At 49.9% G+C, this 18,163-nt stretch overlaps 1 protein-coding gene across 3 annotated transcripts in view; it reads left to right on the top strand.

Moving 5' to 3' along the window:
* SETD2 (SET domain containing 2, histone lysine methyltransferase) overlaps window positions 1-18,163 on the top strand; it is a 50,522-nt gene that overhangs the window by 287 nt on the left and 32,072 nt on the right. Inside the window, exons 2-3 of one of the 3 annotated variants that reach the window (XM_077789996.2) lie at window positions 10,411-10,426; window positions 13,392-17,770. In XM_077789996.2, the coding sequence (XP_077646122.2) occupies window positions 10,411-10,426; window positions 13,392-17,770 (4,395 nt within the window). Of the gene's footprint in view, window positions 1-242; window positions 10,427-13,391; window positions 17,771-18,163 lie in introns of those variants that run through there. The other 2 variants (XR_014953198.1, XM_085572907.1) reach the window with 2 other exon arrangements.

Genomic DNA, 18,163 nt, shown 5'->3' on the forward strand with positions numbered 1-18,163 from the left:
CCTTCCCCTTCCCGCTCCCTCGCCCCTGCCCTTTCCCCGGCCCGCCGCCCTCCTCCTTCCCGCCGTCCTCCCGCCGGTCCGGGGTAGGCCGCGCATCCCCGGCCTCGCGTGATGGCCGCGGCCGGGGCGGGCGCGGGGAGCGCGGGGCGCGGGCGGCGGGAGCGGCCGCGCCGCGGGTGCCGGGTCGGCTCCGGGGCTGCGTCCCCGCTGCCCCTGCCGTGTCCCCTTCCCTGTCCCGTCCCTGCCCGGGGGTGCGCGGGGGGAGCCGGGCGGAGCGTGCGGACGTGTCCCGGCCTCCCCGCGGGGCCATTTTTCTGTACCTTCTTTATTATTATTGTTGTTATTAATGCTGTTTTTCCTAGTTACCGAGCCTCGTCTTGGTTTTAGCCCTGGAATTCTCTCCCCTCGGGCGGCCCTTGCCCTGACCCCATTTTCTGCCAGGAGGAAGGAGCCAGGGAAGGGGGAGCAGCCTAATGGCCGGGAACTCTGGCTCTCCTTTGGAGGGGGAATTTCACCAACCCACCCCCTTGATCCCGCCAGGGCCTCCGGCTTTATCGCCTCTCCTGAGAAGTCACTCCGTCCCTGCCGGGTTTCTCCCCCCACACCCGTTTCCCGCTGGTTCTCAACGCTATTTTTACATTTTTAGACTTCCTTGGCGAAGGATTCAGGGGCTCCATAAACTTTGCCAGCTCTGGGGTGGAAGGAGCAGACATCTGGCACGGAGCACCCTCCAAGCAACGGCCGGATTGGAGGCAAAGCTAAAAATGGTGGTTTTTTTGAGCAGGGACAACAGAGCAAACCTTTTTTGAACGAGTTCTGCCCGTGCCCACCTGGAGCAGCTGAGGAACGGCTTCCCCTTGTTGCAGCTGAAACGATGCCGGTGGCTGAGCCTTCTAAAATTAGCGAGGAATGGAGACTTTCCTTTGGAATCCAGGTTGTGTTTTGCCAGACGTGGCTCCTGGGATGGGAGTAAATCCTGGTGGGATGATCACTTCCCTGGTGACCCTCTGGGTCCAATGGACTCTCGTTCATCCCAAAACTTTTAGGCTAATTCAGGTGTTTTACCTTTGTCATTTGGAGCCTGTGGAGGGACCCTTGTGCCTGGGGTTGATCTGGCACTTGGAATTTGGTATCCAAAATTGTCCACGTTGTCTCATGTCGCTGTTTGTTGGCTAAAAATGTCCGGTGGTGCCAACCTGGCCTGTTGAAAGGAGCTGGAGCGGCTCCTCTAACGACTTTCTAGTGGAATTATGGATTAATTGGCCTGGTTTTGGGGTTTCCTTGAGTTGGCTGTTGCGTGCTGGGACTCAGAAAGTTTTTGGGAGCTGTCCTGGTGTTTTTAGGGTTGTTGTTTCCCCATCCCCACCTCGAATCCCGGCGTTCTGTTTAGTGGCGTGCCTTAATTTGGATGTGCTTTTCCCAGCACAGAACTTTTACCTGGAGAAAGGGATCCTTTGGGAGAATTGGTTGAAGGTTGTTAGGAACGTCTGGGGATCTGTTGGGTGTTTGGGAAGAGTGGAATTCAAACGGAGCCGTGCTGCCTGTGGGATGTTTGTGGCTTCCCCCATTCCGTACCCACCGCGGGGTGGGATGAGGAGGCGTGTGCAGGGTTGGTTTTTTTGGGATGAGCTGCTTTGGTAGCTCGGAACGTTGGGATCGTGCTGCTTGGAGAGGTTTGATGAGAGCCCGGTGAATCCTCAGGCTCAGCCTTACTTTTCTTGGGAATTATTCCCTGGATGGTTTGGGTGGGAAGGGGCCCTAAGGATCGTCTCATCCCCCCCTTGCCATGGCAGGGACACCTTCCACTGTCCCAGGGTGCTCCAAGCCTGGCCTTGGACACTTCCAGGGATGCTGCTGAGCTGGAGCTCCAGGCTGGCCGGAGAAGGTGGATGCTGAGCCAGGAGCTGAACGATGGCTTTTACTGGAATTTTCCTGTAGGAAAGGAACTCTGGCTGGCTTTTACCTCGTGGGTCGCTCTCCGTGTCCGCTTATCAACCAGAGCTCGCATTCCTGGGAACTTCGGTGTCCAGCAGAACCAGGTCTCCTTGACTTTTTGGATGCTTAAATTTGGGCCAGCCCAATTCCCAGAGCTCAGAGGTGCCACCACATTCCACGTGGAGCTTCTCCATGGAGTTGCCCACGCTGGCCTGGACCTGTTTAGAATCCCAGACTGGTTTGGGTTGGAAGGGACCTCAAAGCCCATCCAGTGCCACCCCTGCCATGGCAGGGACACCTCCCACTGTCCCAGGCTGCTCCAAGCCCTGCCCAGCCTGGCCTTGGACATTCCAGGGATCCAGGGACAGCCACAGCTTCTGTGGACAAGCTGTTTCTGACGGACACGGACGGTTGTTTGTATCCTGCTGTGAGCAGAAGCCAATTCATCTCTTGGTGCTGCTGTTTCCTGGAAGAAGATTCCAAGATCATCCCCATCCTGAGGGTGCAGGAACCTCTTGGACCAATGACACCTCCATGATGGGACAGAATTCATACTCCAAGGATTTCTTTTCCTCATGTTCGTCTGTCATCATGGAAATTACATTTATCCATCTGCTTCTGGAGACCTCCCCAACAGGAATTCAGCTCCCTTTTGGAGGAAGAAGCTTTTCCAGCCATCCCGGTGATCCTGGTGGGGCTTGCTGGGTGGTTTGGAGGGTTGGGATTTAGGATCAAACTATGGAATATTCTGTTGGTTTTGTTACCGTGACTCGATACGGATTCAGACAGTCTGGAACTCCAGGTTTCTTGGTTGTGGCTGTTCCCAAGGAATTATTTTGATGCTCCTTGGAGTTGTAGAGTCTCCCAGGCTGTTCCCTGTTGGTGTCACTTTGGGATGTTTTTTTTCTGGGAATCTGGATTCTGTTTTCTGCTTTTCCCTAAGGAAAACCATCCATAAGGTTGGTTCCCTCTGCACAAGCTCCTGGCCAAAGTGCTGTGGTTCAACACCCAGATGTAGGTCCTGGAGCATGTTCCAATCCACCTGGGAGATGCTGAGGGGAGGGAAAGGCTGAGTTTTCCACCTGCATTTCCCTTGGAATGCTCTTCCCCTTTATTAAGGAGATTCATGATGGTCTGTGGGATGGGAAAAGGGAGAAGCTTGACTCTCGCAGCTTGAGCGTATCCATGGGTTTTCCAGCTTTAAAGTGTCTGGAGACTTGGATTATTTAAGGAAAATTCACTTTATGTGTCTGGCCTTGGGAGCCTGAATGGGGAATTTGGGATCCTTACCTGGGACATTTCCAGGAATGGGGCAGCTGGAGCTTCTTGGGGCAGCCTGTTCCCAGATGTGCTGATGGAATTTTAAATATGATTTGTTTGGATATTTAGAAAGGAAGAGAGGATTTATCAGCACCTGTTTTTAATGGGCATTTTTCCTTCCAGAATTTTAGAACTCCTTGAGGAAAAGTCTTGAGGACGTCCCAGTGTGGCTCTGGTTGATGGAGTGTTGGTAGAACAGGCTATTTTCTTTTTCCTTTATTTTTTTCCTGACTTTTCCCATTTTTTGGAGTTCTCTAAAAATGCTCCATCCCTGCAGCTACACCACTCCTTCAGCTTTTTGGGATCCACACCAGAGGCTGCAATCCCTGGGAATGATGTGGAGGTGGACCTAAAACTCAGGAGAATATGAGCCAGGAGTCAAAATTTGATCCCAAAATATTGATGTGAGGAAGAGGCTGGTTCAGGAAGGAGCTGGAGCTCCTTGTGGATTCTCATTTCCAGTGGATTCCCTCTGGATTGCTCCAAGATTTTACAGCTTCCACAGCATCTTTGTAATTCCCTTTTCCCCTTCCTGTTTGAAATGCAGCAGTGGAAGTTTTCCAGCTGGAAATCCAGAGTGTGTCATTCCCAGGTAGCAGGAAATAATTATAATTCCCCAGCTTTTTGCAGCTGGAAATCCAACAGGAAAAATCTCCAGAGCCTGGTGCTTGGTGTTTGCCTGCACAACCCATTCCCAGATTGGAATTTTATGGCAAATTTCTGGTGTAAAGGAGCATGAAAAGGATTTATTCTCTCCTGTGGGATTGAGAGCAATTCCCAAGGTGTCCCTGCTCCTGCTGGGCAAAATCCCAGGACGTTAGACTTCAGCTATAATTAGGTAAGAAATAAATCCTTGGAGAATTTCTATTTATTTCTATTTTTATTTATTTTTGTCAAAGGAGTGACTTTGAGCTCATCAAAGGGCCTTGCAACGTTCTGTTCCTTATTTTTTGGGTTGCAGCTGCTCCCCTTTGGAATGGGATTTTAGGATCACCTCATGATTGGGAATTGCCTTCCTGTTAAATTTGGGATGAGTCTGGGCTCAGAACGGGATATTTGGGCCTTTGATCTGGTGAATTTTGGGAATATTTGGTGTTGCACGTGTGTGAAGTAGGAGGTGGTGACACTAAAATTTCCTGGTTTTTCCTCAGTGTGAACCTTGGGATGGAGGGGACAGGATGGCTTCTTTTTTTCGGGGGATGTTGGGAATGGGTGCCACGGATCCATCTGTGTCCCAAAGAGAGAATTCCTTGTTTTCCGGGCATTTTGGGAGACAAAGGTGCCGTGCAGTGCCTGGGGGGGGTGATGTCATTCAGGCTCCATAAGATCCCGCTTGGAATTTGCTGCCCCATTCAGGGAAAATCCCCCGGCATGGGGATACCTGATAGGCCAGGGGGGTGATGGAGGGCTGGAAATTCCTGGATTTCCCGGGAAAGCAGCAAGTGTTGGATGCTGGGGGCCATTCCTAAATCCTCCCCCTCCGAGGGAGGGGCTTGCTTTGCTGCTCTGGGGAGTTTTTTTCCCTGATTTTTAGCACAAATCCCAAATTCTTTGCTCAGTTCAGGTGGAGCCTCAGCACCTCTGCATGCCCAGGTGCTGGGAATGAATCCCAGTCCCTGGGAATGAATCCTCATCCTTGGGAATGTCTCGGTCCCTGGTAGCAACAATTGTAAGTAAACTGGGATTTTTCTGATTATTTGTTTAATTTTAAAATCCCAAAATTCCTCCAGTTTTCAGGTTCCAGGACTTCCTCCTGAAAACTTTTTCCTGCTCAAACCTATTTTAACTTAAATCAGAAATTTACAAAGAGCAACTTAAAAACAGCAACTTAAACACAGGAACTTTATCTGGGCACGGATAATTTTGGGATTTGAGCAAAATGATAAAAAATTGGGTTTTTTTTTTCCCCCTACTATTCCCACTGGTTCAATTTTCAGTCCTGGAAGTGGCTCTGTGCTGGCAGGGGAAGCGTTTTGGTGGTGGAACTGAGCCTGAGCTTTAAATCTGGCCTAACTTTGGCTTTAGGATGGTTTTAATTTGAATTATGAATTGTTAATAAGGGAGGAAAATCCAGGGTGAAATGATGCCCTTGGCTGCTCTGATCCCACATCTGTGTCCAAAGTTTCCATGGAATTTTGGATGTTATGTGGATTTGGGGGTTCTTTGGACAGCTGGGTTTTAATGTGGATTTTGGGGGTTCTCAGTGCAATTCCCACCTGTCCATCCCTCCCGTGGTATTCCACAGGGAGAGATCCATGGGAAGCCACCCTGGAGGTGCTGAACTGCATTTGTGTGTGGATCCAGGCCCATCCTTCCCCCTGCACCCTGGATGGACTCAGGGATGTGCCCAGATTTTGGGATTTCATTTGGGAAAATGTGCTTTTCCCTTTTTGGAGGGTTTTTCCTTGGAAGGCTCTTTGTGCCCCAGGAGGGATTTGGGGCAGGGATTACCTGGGAAGTGACCCCGTGGCCATGTGGTTTATGGGAAGGTGCTGACTCCCAAAGCTGCTGCTGGAATCTCCTTCCCTGCTCCCAGAGGAGGAGGGGAAAGTTTTCCAAGAGCCATGCTTTGAATTCCAGCGGGGATTTGTGCCTCTATTTTGGGTCCCATCCCACTTCCACCCCCATCCTCATCCTCACCCTTCCATCCTCCTCCTCTCCCTCCCTGTGCCAGGTGAATCCCTTTCCCATCCTCTGTGGGAGCAGGTTTGCTTTTCCTGATTCCTGTCAGGATTTCAAGTGGAATTTCTTCCTTAGGTGTGCCCTGAGCAGAAAGGGAAAAGCAGGATTTGGGGGGAGTTTGGGAGTTTTCAGGCAGCTGGGAGAAGGAGCAGACTAACTGGATATTTTTTTCTTTACTGGACTTTTTTCCTGGAGTACATCTTGACTTCTCTGAAATACTAGAATTATGGAATAATTCCATTATGGAATAAATCCTAGATAAATTATGGAATAATTACTAAATGAAGTCACTCAACCCCTCCTCATTTCTATAAATGAAAGGATAAATCCCTATTTTCAATATATTTGTCTCCTTCTCTCCCTGGAATATCCAGTCCTCCCTGTTCTTTCCTATTCCAGCACAGGAGAAACTTCCCTTGCTCCAAAATTCCAGCTCCAAACCCTCCGTGGGGATGTCTAAACCAGGAATTGGGGATTTTGGGAAGGAGGAGAGCTGGATTTGGGGATTTTGGGAGGTACCTTCACCTCATTTCCCGGGAAACACAGCTTGGATTCCACCTCCTGGTTAAATAAGACTTTTTCCAGGGATTTTCCCTACTCATGTGAGTGCTTTTGCCTTTCCACTCTCCATGTTTTTTTTTTTTTTTGTGGGAAGGAGCAGGATTGCCTGTTACCTTGCCAACTCTTTTCCTGCCTGTCCCTTCTCCATTTGCAGTGTGGTGTTTTTGGGAGCAGGGACACGTTGGGATATTAAAAGCCCAGTGCTCTGCACAAAAGCCTTCCCAGGAATTCCTCCCAGTATTCCATTAATATTCCATTAAACACAGGGACAGCTGCACTTCTGTCCTTGGTTTTTTATCCCACCTTAGGGATTCATAAACAGAGGAGCAAAAGCACTTCAGGCCTGGGAGTGTTCCAGCAAATCCTTCAGTGTGGAGGATGGAAATAAATGGAGGGGAAAATTGGGATAGATACGTGGAAAGAATTCCTGGCTGTGGGGGGAATGAGTTTTCCCAGAGAAACCGTGGATGTTGCATCCCTGGAGGTGTCCAAGGGCTGGGAACAGCCTGGGATGGTGGAAGGAGCTCATGGCAGGGCTGGAATGGGATGAGCTTTAGGGTCTCTTCCATTCTGGAATTCTGGGATTCTGTGAATTGGAACAGCAGAGAGGGAATTTCCTCCCCAGCTTCCAGGGAATTACATTCCCAGCAGAAACCCAGGGGTGCAGCTCTCCATCAGCATCCAGGAAAAACGGTAAAACCCACCTGGATAATTCCTTTTGGGCTTCAGGATCTTGTTGGAATTCCAAATTTCCAGCTGTGGTGTTGGTTTGGTTCGTTGCCTTCCAGTTTCCTGCTGTGGATGAGGGTGATGATCCATGGAATTCCAGCTGCAGCCAGGATATTTCAGGCTAACCCAGCCTGAACAAAACAGGTTAAATCCCAATTTCCTGAGCTGAGCTTCCCTTTCTTTGAACATTGTGGTGGCTTTCAGATGGATCTCTGTGAATTCCTGAGCTGAATTCCTGCTGGGAATGGGTCTTTTCAGCTCCCAGGGCTGTTAGGCTGCTGATGCTTAGATAAAAAAAAGCCCCAAGCTTCCACATTTTCCTCTTTTAAAGGGAAGAAAAGAAAAAAAACCTCAGTATTTAGGGGAGATGAGGCTCCTAAAGTTTTGTCTTTTAGACTTTAGAAGCCTGAGGGCATTTTTTGGCTCCTTTTGCATAAGGAAAACCAGGATAAAATTCCAATTATTGTGTGGGTTGCACTTTAAAAGGAGAAAAATGTTCAGCTCAACCTGTTGAAGCACCAAGAAATGCTGGAGCTGCTGAACCCTGGAATTAAAATAAAATTTTACTTTTTATCACCATTACTGTGGCAAAATTGGGATGTTTCCGTCAGGAGAGAAGGTGATAAAGTTTAAATATAAAAAGTTTTCATCAAAATACATGTAAGGTCAAAATATATGTAAGGAAAATTCAATGTAAAGAATTTTGGTGGAAATGTGGCCTCAAATAAATAATTTTGGTTGAAATGTGGATCCATATTAAAAAAAAAAAATATAGAAATGTGACCCATGTAAAGAATTTTGATATAAATGTAGTTCTGTAGTCTTAGAAAAGCTTTTCCTGGAATTTAAGTGGTGCCTGATTTTTGTTTTTTAACAAAATTAACACATCGAGTAGCTGGAAACAGATCAAAGGTGGTGAAGCTTCCTGGTGCTGGGGTTATTTTTTTGTTCTTTGGTTGATTTTGTGGTTCTTTAGGTTATTTTTTAAAATTTATTCAGCACTTCTCAGGGTGTTCAGTTTTATTTTGGGTTTCACCAACTCTTTTCTCCTGACTTTCCCAGGAAGGAGCCACAAAATTCCGTGTTCACTTTCATCCCAGTTCTATTTTTGGTGCCTGCAGGGAGCAAGGTGAAGCTGAGGGAATTGTTCCAAACCTGTGGAGCTGGAAAACCCCTGGGTTATGTGTTGGGAGCAGGGGGGTTTTATGTAACTTCATCCCAGTGTGGGAGGAATTTGGCACAAAGTTCCTGAGGGAACGGCTGCGCCTTCCCTAATTTTGGAATTCTATTTTTATGTTTTTGTTGGGTTTTTTTTTTGTTTTTTATTTGGGGAGAAGGAAGAAGCTGGAAAGGAAATGGGATCCATAACCCTGCTTTTAGGAAGGTCAGCACCTTTTATTTTAATTGATGGAATCTCAGAATCCCAAATGGTTTGGGTTGGAATGGGATCATCCTGTCCCTCGCAGGGACACCTTCCACTATCCCAGCCTGCTCCAAGCCCTGTCCAACCTGGCTTTGGACACTTCCATGGATGGGGATCTTTTGTTTCCTCTCTTTTTCCTGCAGGCTTTTTCTGGGATTTGAAGGATCCTGACTCTCTTTTCTCTTTATCATTAATTATCCTTGTTATTAATTATAAATATGAAATTGAATTACCTCTCTCTCAGTATACAGCTGATTAAAGATGGATTTTTGTGTATAAAGAGTTATTTTTGCCTTAGATCCCTCAGCTTCCACCTGGTGGTCGTAATTCTCTGCTGCATCTCCTTAGGAAGTCTGGAAAATCTTCCTGGAATAATCACTGAGGTTGGGAAAGACCCTTCAATCACCAAATGCAAGGTTTTTGTTGAGTTTTGACCCCACAAAACCTCAAACCCAAACCACGTGAGGCTTCCTGAAAGTCCCAAACTCCTTTTTTGGTGATCCTGAGATTGGAAGCTCCTTTTAGGCCTTAATTCCAGTAAAGTGGTGCTCTTGGAGATCTCCTGAATCTGTGGGATTTGGAATTCCTGCCTTGCCTGACCCCATTGAATCCGGCTGGAACTCCCGGCTCAGGTTTCCCTGATGGAATCAAACCCCGTTGGCGCTGCTCTGGGAATAATTTATGGTTTTTTATTAAGCTGGATCAATTGGATGGGATCCTTTGGAGGGGCAGGAGAATATTCCTGAGGGGAAAGTTCTTCCCTTTGCTCCCAGTTCCCAGTTGGGGATGGTTTCAGTGGGGACACGGGTGGTTCTTGTGCCGTCACCGCGTCCGCGTTGCTCCGAAACGAAAATCTTGAGTTTTTCTTCCAGAATTGGGTATTTCTCTTTGAGGTGGAATCTGTGAACTTTTCTGTGGGAAATCTTTGGCTTTGTCACCACAGCGGTGCTGAATAAAAGCTGGTAAAATGTCGGAGAATTCCAGCCCTGAGCTGTGTCGGAGCGCTGGAGAGGGTTTTGGGATCTCTGGTAGATCCATGACAGAGGACGGGTTGATGTCTTGGCTGAGGTGTGTTGGTTGGGCCAAGAAATTCCCTGACACTCTCCAAGGAACTGAGCAAAGCAAGGAGAGGGAGTTGTGTTCCTGTTCCTTCTCCTTCCCTGAGGAGAAACAACTTCGCCGTGGGATCGGAGCAGAAAACTTGGGAAGAGTGGAAAATTGGGAGAACCCAACTTTCCTGTTGGCTCGGCATGGAGAATGATCCTAATTAATTCATTTTCAAGCTGCCAAAGTAGGGATTAATTATGCAAATAGCCAGGGCAGGTGCACAGCAGTCAGACCTTCGTTAATATCTTTAATTTCTGTCAATGAGAGGCAGAAACTTTCAGTTATTCAGGAAAGTATTCAAATGGAAAGAATCCTAAATCCACCTTTTTCAGTCAATTTTTGAGGGTTTTATTTCTGCAGCATGTTGGAATAACTGGAGACAACACTAAGCCAGCAGTTCTCTCCAAAAAGGTTTGCTCTGTCCTAATCCATGTGGGATTTTCCAGGGAATTTTGGAGCCTCCCAACTGTGCCCTGCTCCCCTCAGAGCCCGGTTTGTGTCCAGGTGTTGTTGGTGTTTCCCTCACTCCGCGTCCCACATCCATCCCATTCCAAATCCAGATGCCCAATGCTTCATTTCTTGTTCCTACCTGCTGTTCACACCTTCTTTTCCTGTTTTTTTTTTTCCATGTTTCCCTGGCTGGATTGCAATAGAGAAGAAGAAAATGAGGTGAGTAAAACCAATTGCAACGTTCCTGGATCTCCTGTGAGCCCAGCTGGGTTGGTTTGACTGAGGTATTCCATGAATCCAGGGCTGGATAAAGCAAAGGGATGCTTTTCTGGGATTCCTCTGGTTAAATGGGGAAGGAGGGGCAGTAATTCTCATTAAATTAGGGAAGGAGGGGCAGTAATTTTTATTAAATTTGGGAATGAGGGGCAATAATTCTTATTAAATCTGGAAAGGAAGGGCAGTAATTCCAGTACCACTTGTGCCACAAGCACACGAGAAATGATGGCACAGCTTGGTGTGGGTTGGTGCTGATTATTTAAAGACTTAATTTGTAAAAATAATGAGTTTTGCTGCCTGTGACTCAATTAATTTATTGGGAAAAGAGAAAACTTGGAGGCTTGGGATAGATTTTAATCTCCTGGCTTTGGAATGAGGGCTGTTAATCATTTTGGATGTGCTTTTTTTTTTCCATTTTGAGTAATGTTCCCTTTGTGTCAAACAGGAGAGGAAGGAGAATTCCTCTTCTCCTGGGGAGCTTTTCAGTAATTCCCACCTATTACATTTACCAATTTACCTGTGGAGTGTGTTTCAAATTCTGGGAATTGTGTTTTGTTCAAGTTGCTGTTATGTAAGGAAAAAAAAATCCCTGGAAGGGTGAACAGATGAGGGGAAATATCCTGGAATGTGTCAGCTCTGCTGAGTTTGCTGTGGGAAGGGGAGGAATGGAAATGTGGCAGCTTTTTTTTGCCTGCAGATCCCATATTTGGGAAAAGGTGAATTTATCCAAACCCCCTTATTCCCGTTATTTCAGAGCTGTTGTGCTTGAAATTAAAAGGATTTTGATCAAAACATTGACACTTAAAATAACGGCACCAAAGTTGTAGCAAGAAGGAAAACTCTGAAATGCTGATTCCCTGAATTTCCAATATTTTAACCTATATATTTATTATATTCTTATTTATAGTTGATATGATTAAAAAATCCTATCCCTGATAAGAATTTGACCTGTGGGGATCCTTCAGGGTATAGTTGGAGAGGAAGCTGCTCCCTTCTCTTGTCCCAAGTTGAAGTAAAAAAATTGGGAATTTCTGGTTGTAAGGATAATAACTGATCCAGGATTCTCCCAAAATGCTGTTCCCTCACTCTTCAGGAGGCTGAACTCCTACAGGAGGGTGGTCTCAGTAGTGTTCATTTTGTGCTTCATCCTTCCATGAATTAATGTGGATGAATCCCAGGATCACTTTTGTTGTGTGGATTCTCTGGAAAGCCAGGATGGCATTTGCAGCAGGACTTTGTGGAGATGTTTGTGAGTTGTGCTGAGAGGAGCCCATTTCGGAGCTGGAGATTCCTTTTTTCCAAAGTCAATGTTTTGGATTCTCTTTTAGCCATGAAACTCCTTTAAAATCATCCCTGAAATGTCCCCTAATAAAAGACACAGATTTCAAGGAAATTTTTTTGGGTTTTGCTCCCGGTTTTCCCACAGCGAAGGGAATTTTCTGCTGCAGATTCAGAGTGATGCTGGGTTGGGTCCCCAGGACAAGTCATGGATAGACCATTAACAAGTGCTCACAATGAAACCCCCAGTGTGTTGAAAAAGAGGAGTTTTTGGGATATGTGATGTCCCAGGGTGCAGAAAACACAGGATTTCCAATCCACCAATGTCTCATTTAATCATTTACTGTGGTGCCTTGATCCTGGGCAGCTCCACGTTGTTTTCCATGAGTTAAAGGATAACAAAATCCTTAATAATTCACAGGGGGCTGCAAGAAACTGCTGCTCCTGCCAAAAATGTGCTCATGGCACAGCTACAGCAGCAAAACCCGGCTCTGGACAATTTGGAAATGACTCTTTCCATTGGAATTAGGGTTAAAACACAAAATATAATTTCCAGAGCAGCTGTGGCTGCCCCTGGATCCCTGGCAGTGCCCAAGGCCAGGCTGGACAGGGCTTGGAGCAGCCTGGGACAGTGGGAGGTGTCCCTGCCATGGCAGGATTGAAGCAGGATAATCCTGAGGGTCCCTTCAACCCAAACCATTTGGGAATTCCGTGATTCCGATGCAATTTGGATTTTTGGAGATAGGTACTATTGACAACAAAGCCCTTTTCCCACTTTATCTTCTCCAGGATGTTATTCCTGGGACACAGATGAGCTTTAAGATTTAAAACAGAGGAAGAAATGCTCAAATGGAATAGAGGGTGCTGTGTGCTCTGAAAATTCCTGGATTTGGGCTTGCAAGGTGCTTAGTGAGCTCCTGGGCAGGAGGCAGCCAGCAGCTCCTGGTGGGAAGGACATGGAGCTTGGAACAGTCGGTTGATCCAGAGCTGATGGAGTCATCATGCACCACTGGCTCCTGATGGGAATTCTTGGGGAGTTGTTCATTAATGCTGGTCTAGGCCTGAGCCTGGGAACTTGCAGGAATTCGTGATGACCAGGAGATGTCCCTCCATCCTTGTCCCCAGCCCCTCTCCAGCTCTCCTGGAGCCCCTTCAGGCCCTGGAAGGGCTCTGAGCTCTCCTTGCTGCCTTCTCCAGTACTGGAAGGCTGCATCCAGGTGGATTCACATAAACAAGTGCACTTTAAGCTTAAAACTCAGGATCTTTTGTAGCCTGGGACCACAGAAACAGCATAAAAAAGGCAGAATTTTGCCCTCAATTAACTTTATAAGCTGAACTTTCTTTTTCAAAAAAATAGGAATTAAATGATAAAAGGACTTTGAGTTTGGTCATTAGTAAGTCAGATAAAAAGGCTCAGCCCAAACCTCAGAGGAGGCTTAGTTTCAGGCTGGAGAAGTCTTAGGCATTGATTTTTTCAGGACAGAGCCGGGCAATAAAGATAGACACAGGGTATGCATTTCTCTTTTATCATCATGAAAAATTCACCAGGTGAAAGAAAATGCTGCAGAACTGAGTTGAAACCCCCCCCAAAATCCAATTCCTCCAACTGCATCTTCTTTTTCTTTCACAGGGCAAACCTGAAACGGTGCCGAGAGCCGGTTTTATCAAAGGCCCCGTGTTCAAAGGCGTCGCCTCGAGTCGCTTTCTGCCCAAAGGCACCAAAACCAAGGTTAACCTTGAGGAGCAGGGAAGACAAAAAGTGTCTTTCAGTTTTAGTTTAACCAAGAAAACTTTACCCAATCGATTCCTGACTGCTCTGGGAAACGAGAAACAAAATGAAACTCCCACCCCTCCAGCGGTTCCCCTTCCCACTGATTTTAACCCCAAAAATAAACTGGACCTGGGGGACACCGCCAGTTCAGCCGAGGAATCTTCGCCTCCGAAACCGAAGGTAGAATTGGGGAAGATTCATTTTAAAAAACATTTACTGAACGTCACGGCAAAGCCACCCCCAGCTCCGGCGGCGCCGGTAACGGAACCGGTGGCCTTGGCCGTGGATCTCCCCCCCACGCCGCCGCCTCCCCCGCCCCCGCCGCCACCGCCGGCGTCACCGGTGCCGGTTCCTGGAGCCGCGGCCCCGCTGGCGACACCGATGCCGGCGCTGCTGCTGTCGCCGCCCGGCGAAGCCGAAGCCCCCGTGCCGAGGGAGCCGAGCCAGGCGCTGCCCAGGGAGGCCTCGGAGCCGGACGCCAAGCAGGATCCGGCGTCGCGCGGCTCAGAGGAGCGCGTGACTCCGCCCGCGCCCGAGCAGACACAGGTAACCCCGCCCAAGGAAGATTCCCATATTGGGAAGGAGGATGAGGTTCCCGACAGCTCAAAGGGTGCTCCCGTGTGCTCCCGGAGGCAGGGAGCCAAGAGGAAGTTCTCCCAGTCGGATGGCGCGCTGCAGGGCTCCGAGTCCGACGAGGATTCCGTGAGGACCTCCTCCAGCCAGCGGTCGCATGAGCAGAAGATCTCGAGCACGGAAAAGGACAGAGATCCCAGACGGAGCTCCGCGTCCCTCCGGAGCGATGACCTGGGCAAGTCCTCGTCGCGCTCCAGGTCGGACAGGGATGAGAAGTACTCGAGCTATTCCAAATCGGAGAGAGACTCGCGGTACTCGTCCTCCCGCTCCCGCTCGGAGAGAGAGAGAAGGCGAAGCCGGTCTCATTCGCGTTCCCGCTCCGACCGCAGCTCCCGAACCAGCTCCTCCTACTCCAGGTCAGAACGCTCGCATTACTACGACTCCGACCGCCGGTACCACCGGAGCTCCCCGTACCGGGAACGGTCGCGCTATTCCCGGTCGTACGCGGACAGCCGGGCGCGGGAGAGCTCGGACTCGGAGGACGAGTACAGGAGGACACATTCCAGGTCCAGCGACTCCAGGCGTACGTCCTCCCATTCCTCCTCCTCCTACAGAGACTCGAGATCCTCTTACTCCAAGTCGGACAGGGACAGCAAAGTGGAGTCGTCTCATGCCGACGTGGACAGGCGAGGGAGGTCGTCTTCAAAAGCGGATCGAGATTCCAAAAGGACTTCTGAAAGTGAAGTATCCAAAAGGTGCTCTCCCCTTGATGAACTGGGCTATCGGAAGGGGACATCCCATTCCAAGCCCGACAGTAATGTGAATTCCTCCCGCTATAAATCCACCCCTTCCAAGGCCCCCGCACCAAAGCCTGATAAATTTAAGAGTTCTTTCTGTTGTACAGAATCAATTGAAGAAATCAAGTCCAAGTCTAATTCTCTAGATTTAGAGACCTCTTGTGTAAAGAACAATGAGATCAGGGTGTCCAGTGTGAAAAAGTTGGAAAGGGAAAAGACACTTTCTCCATTAAATCAGTTCAACGATTCTCCCGCTTTGCCGAAGGCCGACGAGTCCAAGGCAGGTTTGGCAAACTCAAAATCCGAGGAACTTGCAGCAAACGAAGGCCATGACAGTGTTAAGGAGCAAGAAACGTTCTTAAGGGCAAAGCACGATCCCTTGAGAATGTGTTTCCCCACGGAATCGAGCGTGAACGGCTCCCCGGAGGGTCAGGATGAAGGTCTGGCAACTTCCAGTGCCTGCAAAGCAGAGGATGTTGCTGCATCCTCTGACCACGGCCCGGGTCGGTCGGAAGCATCGCCTGCCATCAATACCAGCCCGTCATATCCGTTGCCATCCAATGGGTTTGAGAGCACGGATGTGTCCCAAGAACAAGAGCTGGATGATTCCCGGGTCCAGTCCAGCGAGTGCAACAGCCTGTTCCAGGAAGCGGAGGCTCCAGAGCCGGAGGAAGCCGCTCCTCTCCCTGCCGTGAATGTAGATCCCACTAACGCTGACCTGAAGAAGTTGGATGAGGAGGTGACTCACACTCTGTGTGACAAAACCAAAGAACCTGTTTTTTGCTACATTTCTGATGCCACCCCTGGTTTGTACCACTCGGAAGTGGAAATCGAAGCGGAACCTGCGGATTTGAAAGTGCCATCCGAGACTTTCCTGGACGTGCAGGTGGAGCCACAGACGGTGACGTGCGATTACGAGAGCGCGGAGGATTCCCATTCCAAGTCTGCCGGGGAGGATGAACAATGCCATCCTTCCCATAAAATCAGCCTGGCAGTGGAAAGCTCGAGTAGGGATTCCTCCCAGGATGGCTGTTCCCTGAGGCTCCAGTCGGATCATCCCGTGCTGGAGGAAAGTGTCTCTTCCAAATGGGACGTGCCCCCGCCGGGTGTGTGCCAGGAGCCACTCCAGCATTCGGAAGCCGAAGAGATGCTGGAGTTGGATGCTCAGCACGTTGATCTTGGCTCAGCAAAAGGCAAGTTGTCGTTCCAGAATGAACATTCCTACTATTCGGAAGTGCCGCTGGAGCACCGTGGCAGAGAGGTCGTGGAAGAAAGTGCTGTTTCCACGGAGGGAGCTGAGCTGGATGAGCTGAGGGTTCAGTCTCCCGGCGTATCGGCCGAGAGGGATGAGGGAAGCGAGCCCTTGGTGGCCTCGGCTTTTCCAGACACTTTATATCCCTCCTCCGATGTCATTGTCACGGCAGACGACACGGAGATGGTGACCCAAGCCCCAACGTGTGACAGCAGCGGCAACGCCTTGGAATTCATTCCCGCTGGCCACGACGATTATTCCGACTCAGGGGACAGCAACAGCGAAGGGGGCAGTGAGGACAGTGACACCGAGGACTCGGATTCCGATGATGGGACGCCGCGCAAGAAGCTCCAGTCAGTTGTGGTGGTTCCCAAGAACTCCACCATAGCCATGGAGGAGAGCAGCCCAGGCTCCTCCCGGAGCACCCGGCGCTTCTCTGACCACTGGGATGATGAGCGCCCCGAGCCCAGCAGGCCCTACTATGAGGAGAGGTCAGAAAATACGGGGAGTAAAGGTGGTCCCCAGGTGGAGAGCAGGTGTTCTCCCAGAGGGATGGAGAAGAGTCCGGCAACCTCCACGGAGCTGAGCAGGAAGGAGCTGGAGGAGCTGCGGGCGGATCCGTGCCAGGCCCAGAGCGATGGCGTGGACAGCACGAGCCAGGCGGACCTCACGGCCGATTCCCACGGCAAAGCCGGCACGGAGGAGAGGATGGGGCTGCCGGACACGGCGGCCGTGGGAAGGTCCATGGGCCGGCCGGAGGAGCAGCCCTTCTGCGTCCCGGAGAGTTTGGAAAGCACCGACACATCCCGGCACCAGATGAGCTCTTCCAAGCCTGACAGTCGGCAAGGACAGGGCGGGCTGAACCAGTCCGGCCTCGGAGACTACTCCAGGCTGGATGGTTTCCGTGCCCCGGAGGAGATGGGTGCCGTGGGCTGGGACTTCTCCCAGCAGGAGAAGCCCAGCAGCACCTACCAGCAGCCGGACAGCAGCTTTGGGATGTACTCGGGCTACGTTTACCAGCCGGGCCCGGGAGCCTATCCCAGCTCCCAGAGCTACTGGCAGGGCAACGGTTACTGGGATGCGAGGGCAGCCAGCAGAGCCTCCGTGGTTAACTACGAGCGCGTCCAGGGCCAGGTGCCGGATTCCCTCACGGAAGACCACGAGGAGTTTGAAGAGGACGAGCGTTGGGATGAGGAGTGCAAGCCCCGCTTCCCCAGCCCCTCTGGAAAATCCCAGCTGCCCGAGCAGAAGGAGAAGGGCTCGGTGCAGGCGCACGAGATCAGCAGTAATTCCACCAAGGAGCCGGTGCCTGGCGGGGAGAAGAAGGACGAGGCGAAAGCTTTGGAAAAAAACGATGTGAAGGAACGAGGCCCACCGAAAAAAAGGCGGCCAGAGTTGGAGAGCGACTCGGAGAGCGACGGCGACTCCGGGGAGAAGAGGAAGGGGAAGCTGGAGGGGGAGCAGGTGGAGCCGGCGCCGCAGGATTCCTCCATGGTGGGCAGGTTATGCATCATGGATGATTTCAGGGACCCCCAGCGCTGGAAGGAGTTTGCCAAGCAGGGGAAGATGCCCTGTTACTTCGACCTCATCGAGGAGAACGTCTACTTGACGGAGAGGTAACTGCTGTTTTAGCCTTGTTTTAATTCCTGGAGCAGGTTTGGGATTTAGCTTCCATTTGCTTCCAGGATGGTTGGGGGGTTTTATGGCCGAATTGGCATCCTTTGGAGGAAGGGGCAGGGATGCTGCATTCCCCACATTTAGCAAAGCCACCCCAGGCTCTCTCCTCCTAAAGGGAATCGCCCACTTTGGCCCAGACAGTCCCAAGTGCTGAGAAGAGCTGGAAAATGGGAGGATCAGAGGGCAAGGTTGATTTATTTATACCCTTTACCAGATCCTGCCTGTTTAATGTCCCCAAATGCCAGCTCACTCCCTTTCTGTTGGCACAGGGAATTCTGTCTGGGTGTTGAAAAGCTCTTGGACAAACAAGGCGCTTTTCCAAAGGTTTTGGT

This window comes from Lonchura striata, chromosome 2 (assembly GCF_050655825.1).
Source record: "Lonchura striata isolate lonStrDom1 chromosome 2, ASM5065582v1, whole genome shotgun sequence".
NCBI lineage: Eukaryota > Metazoa > Chordata > Aves > Passeriformes > Estrildidae > Lonchura > Lonchura striata.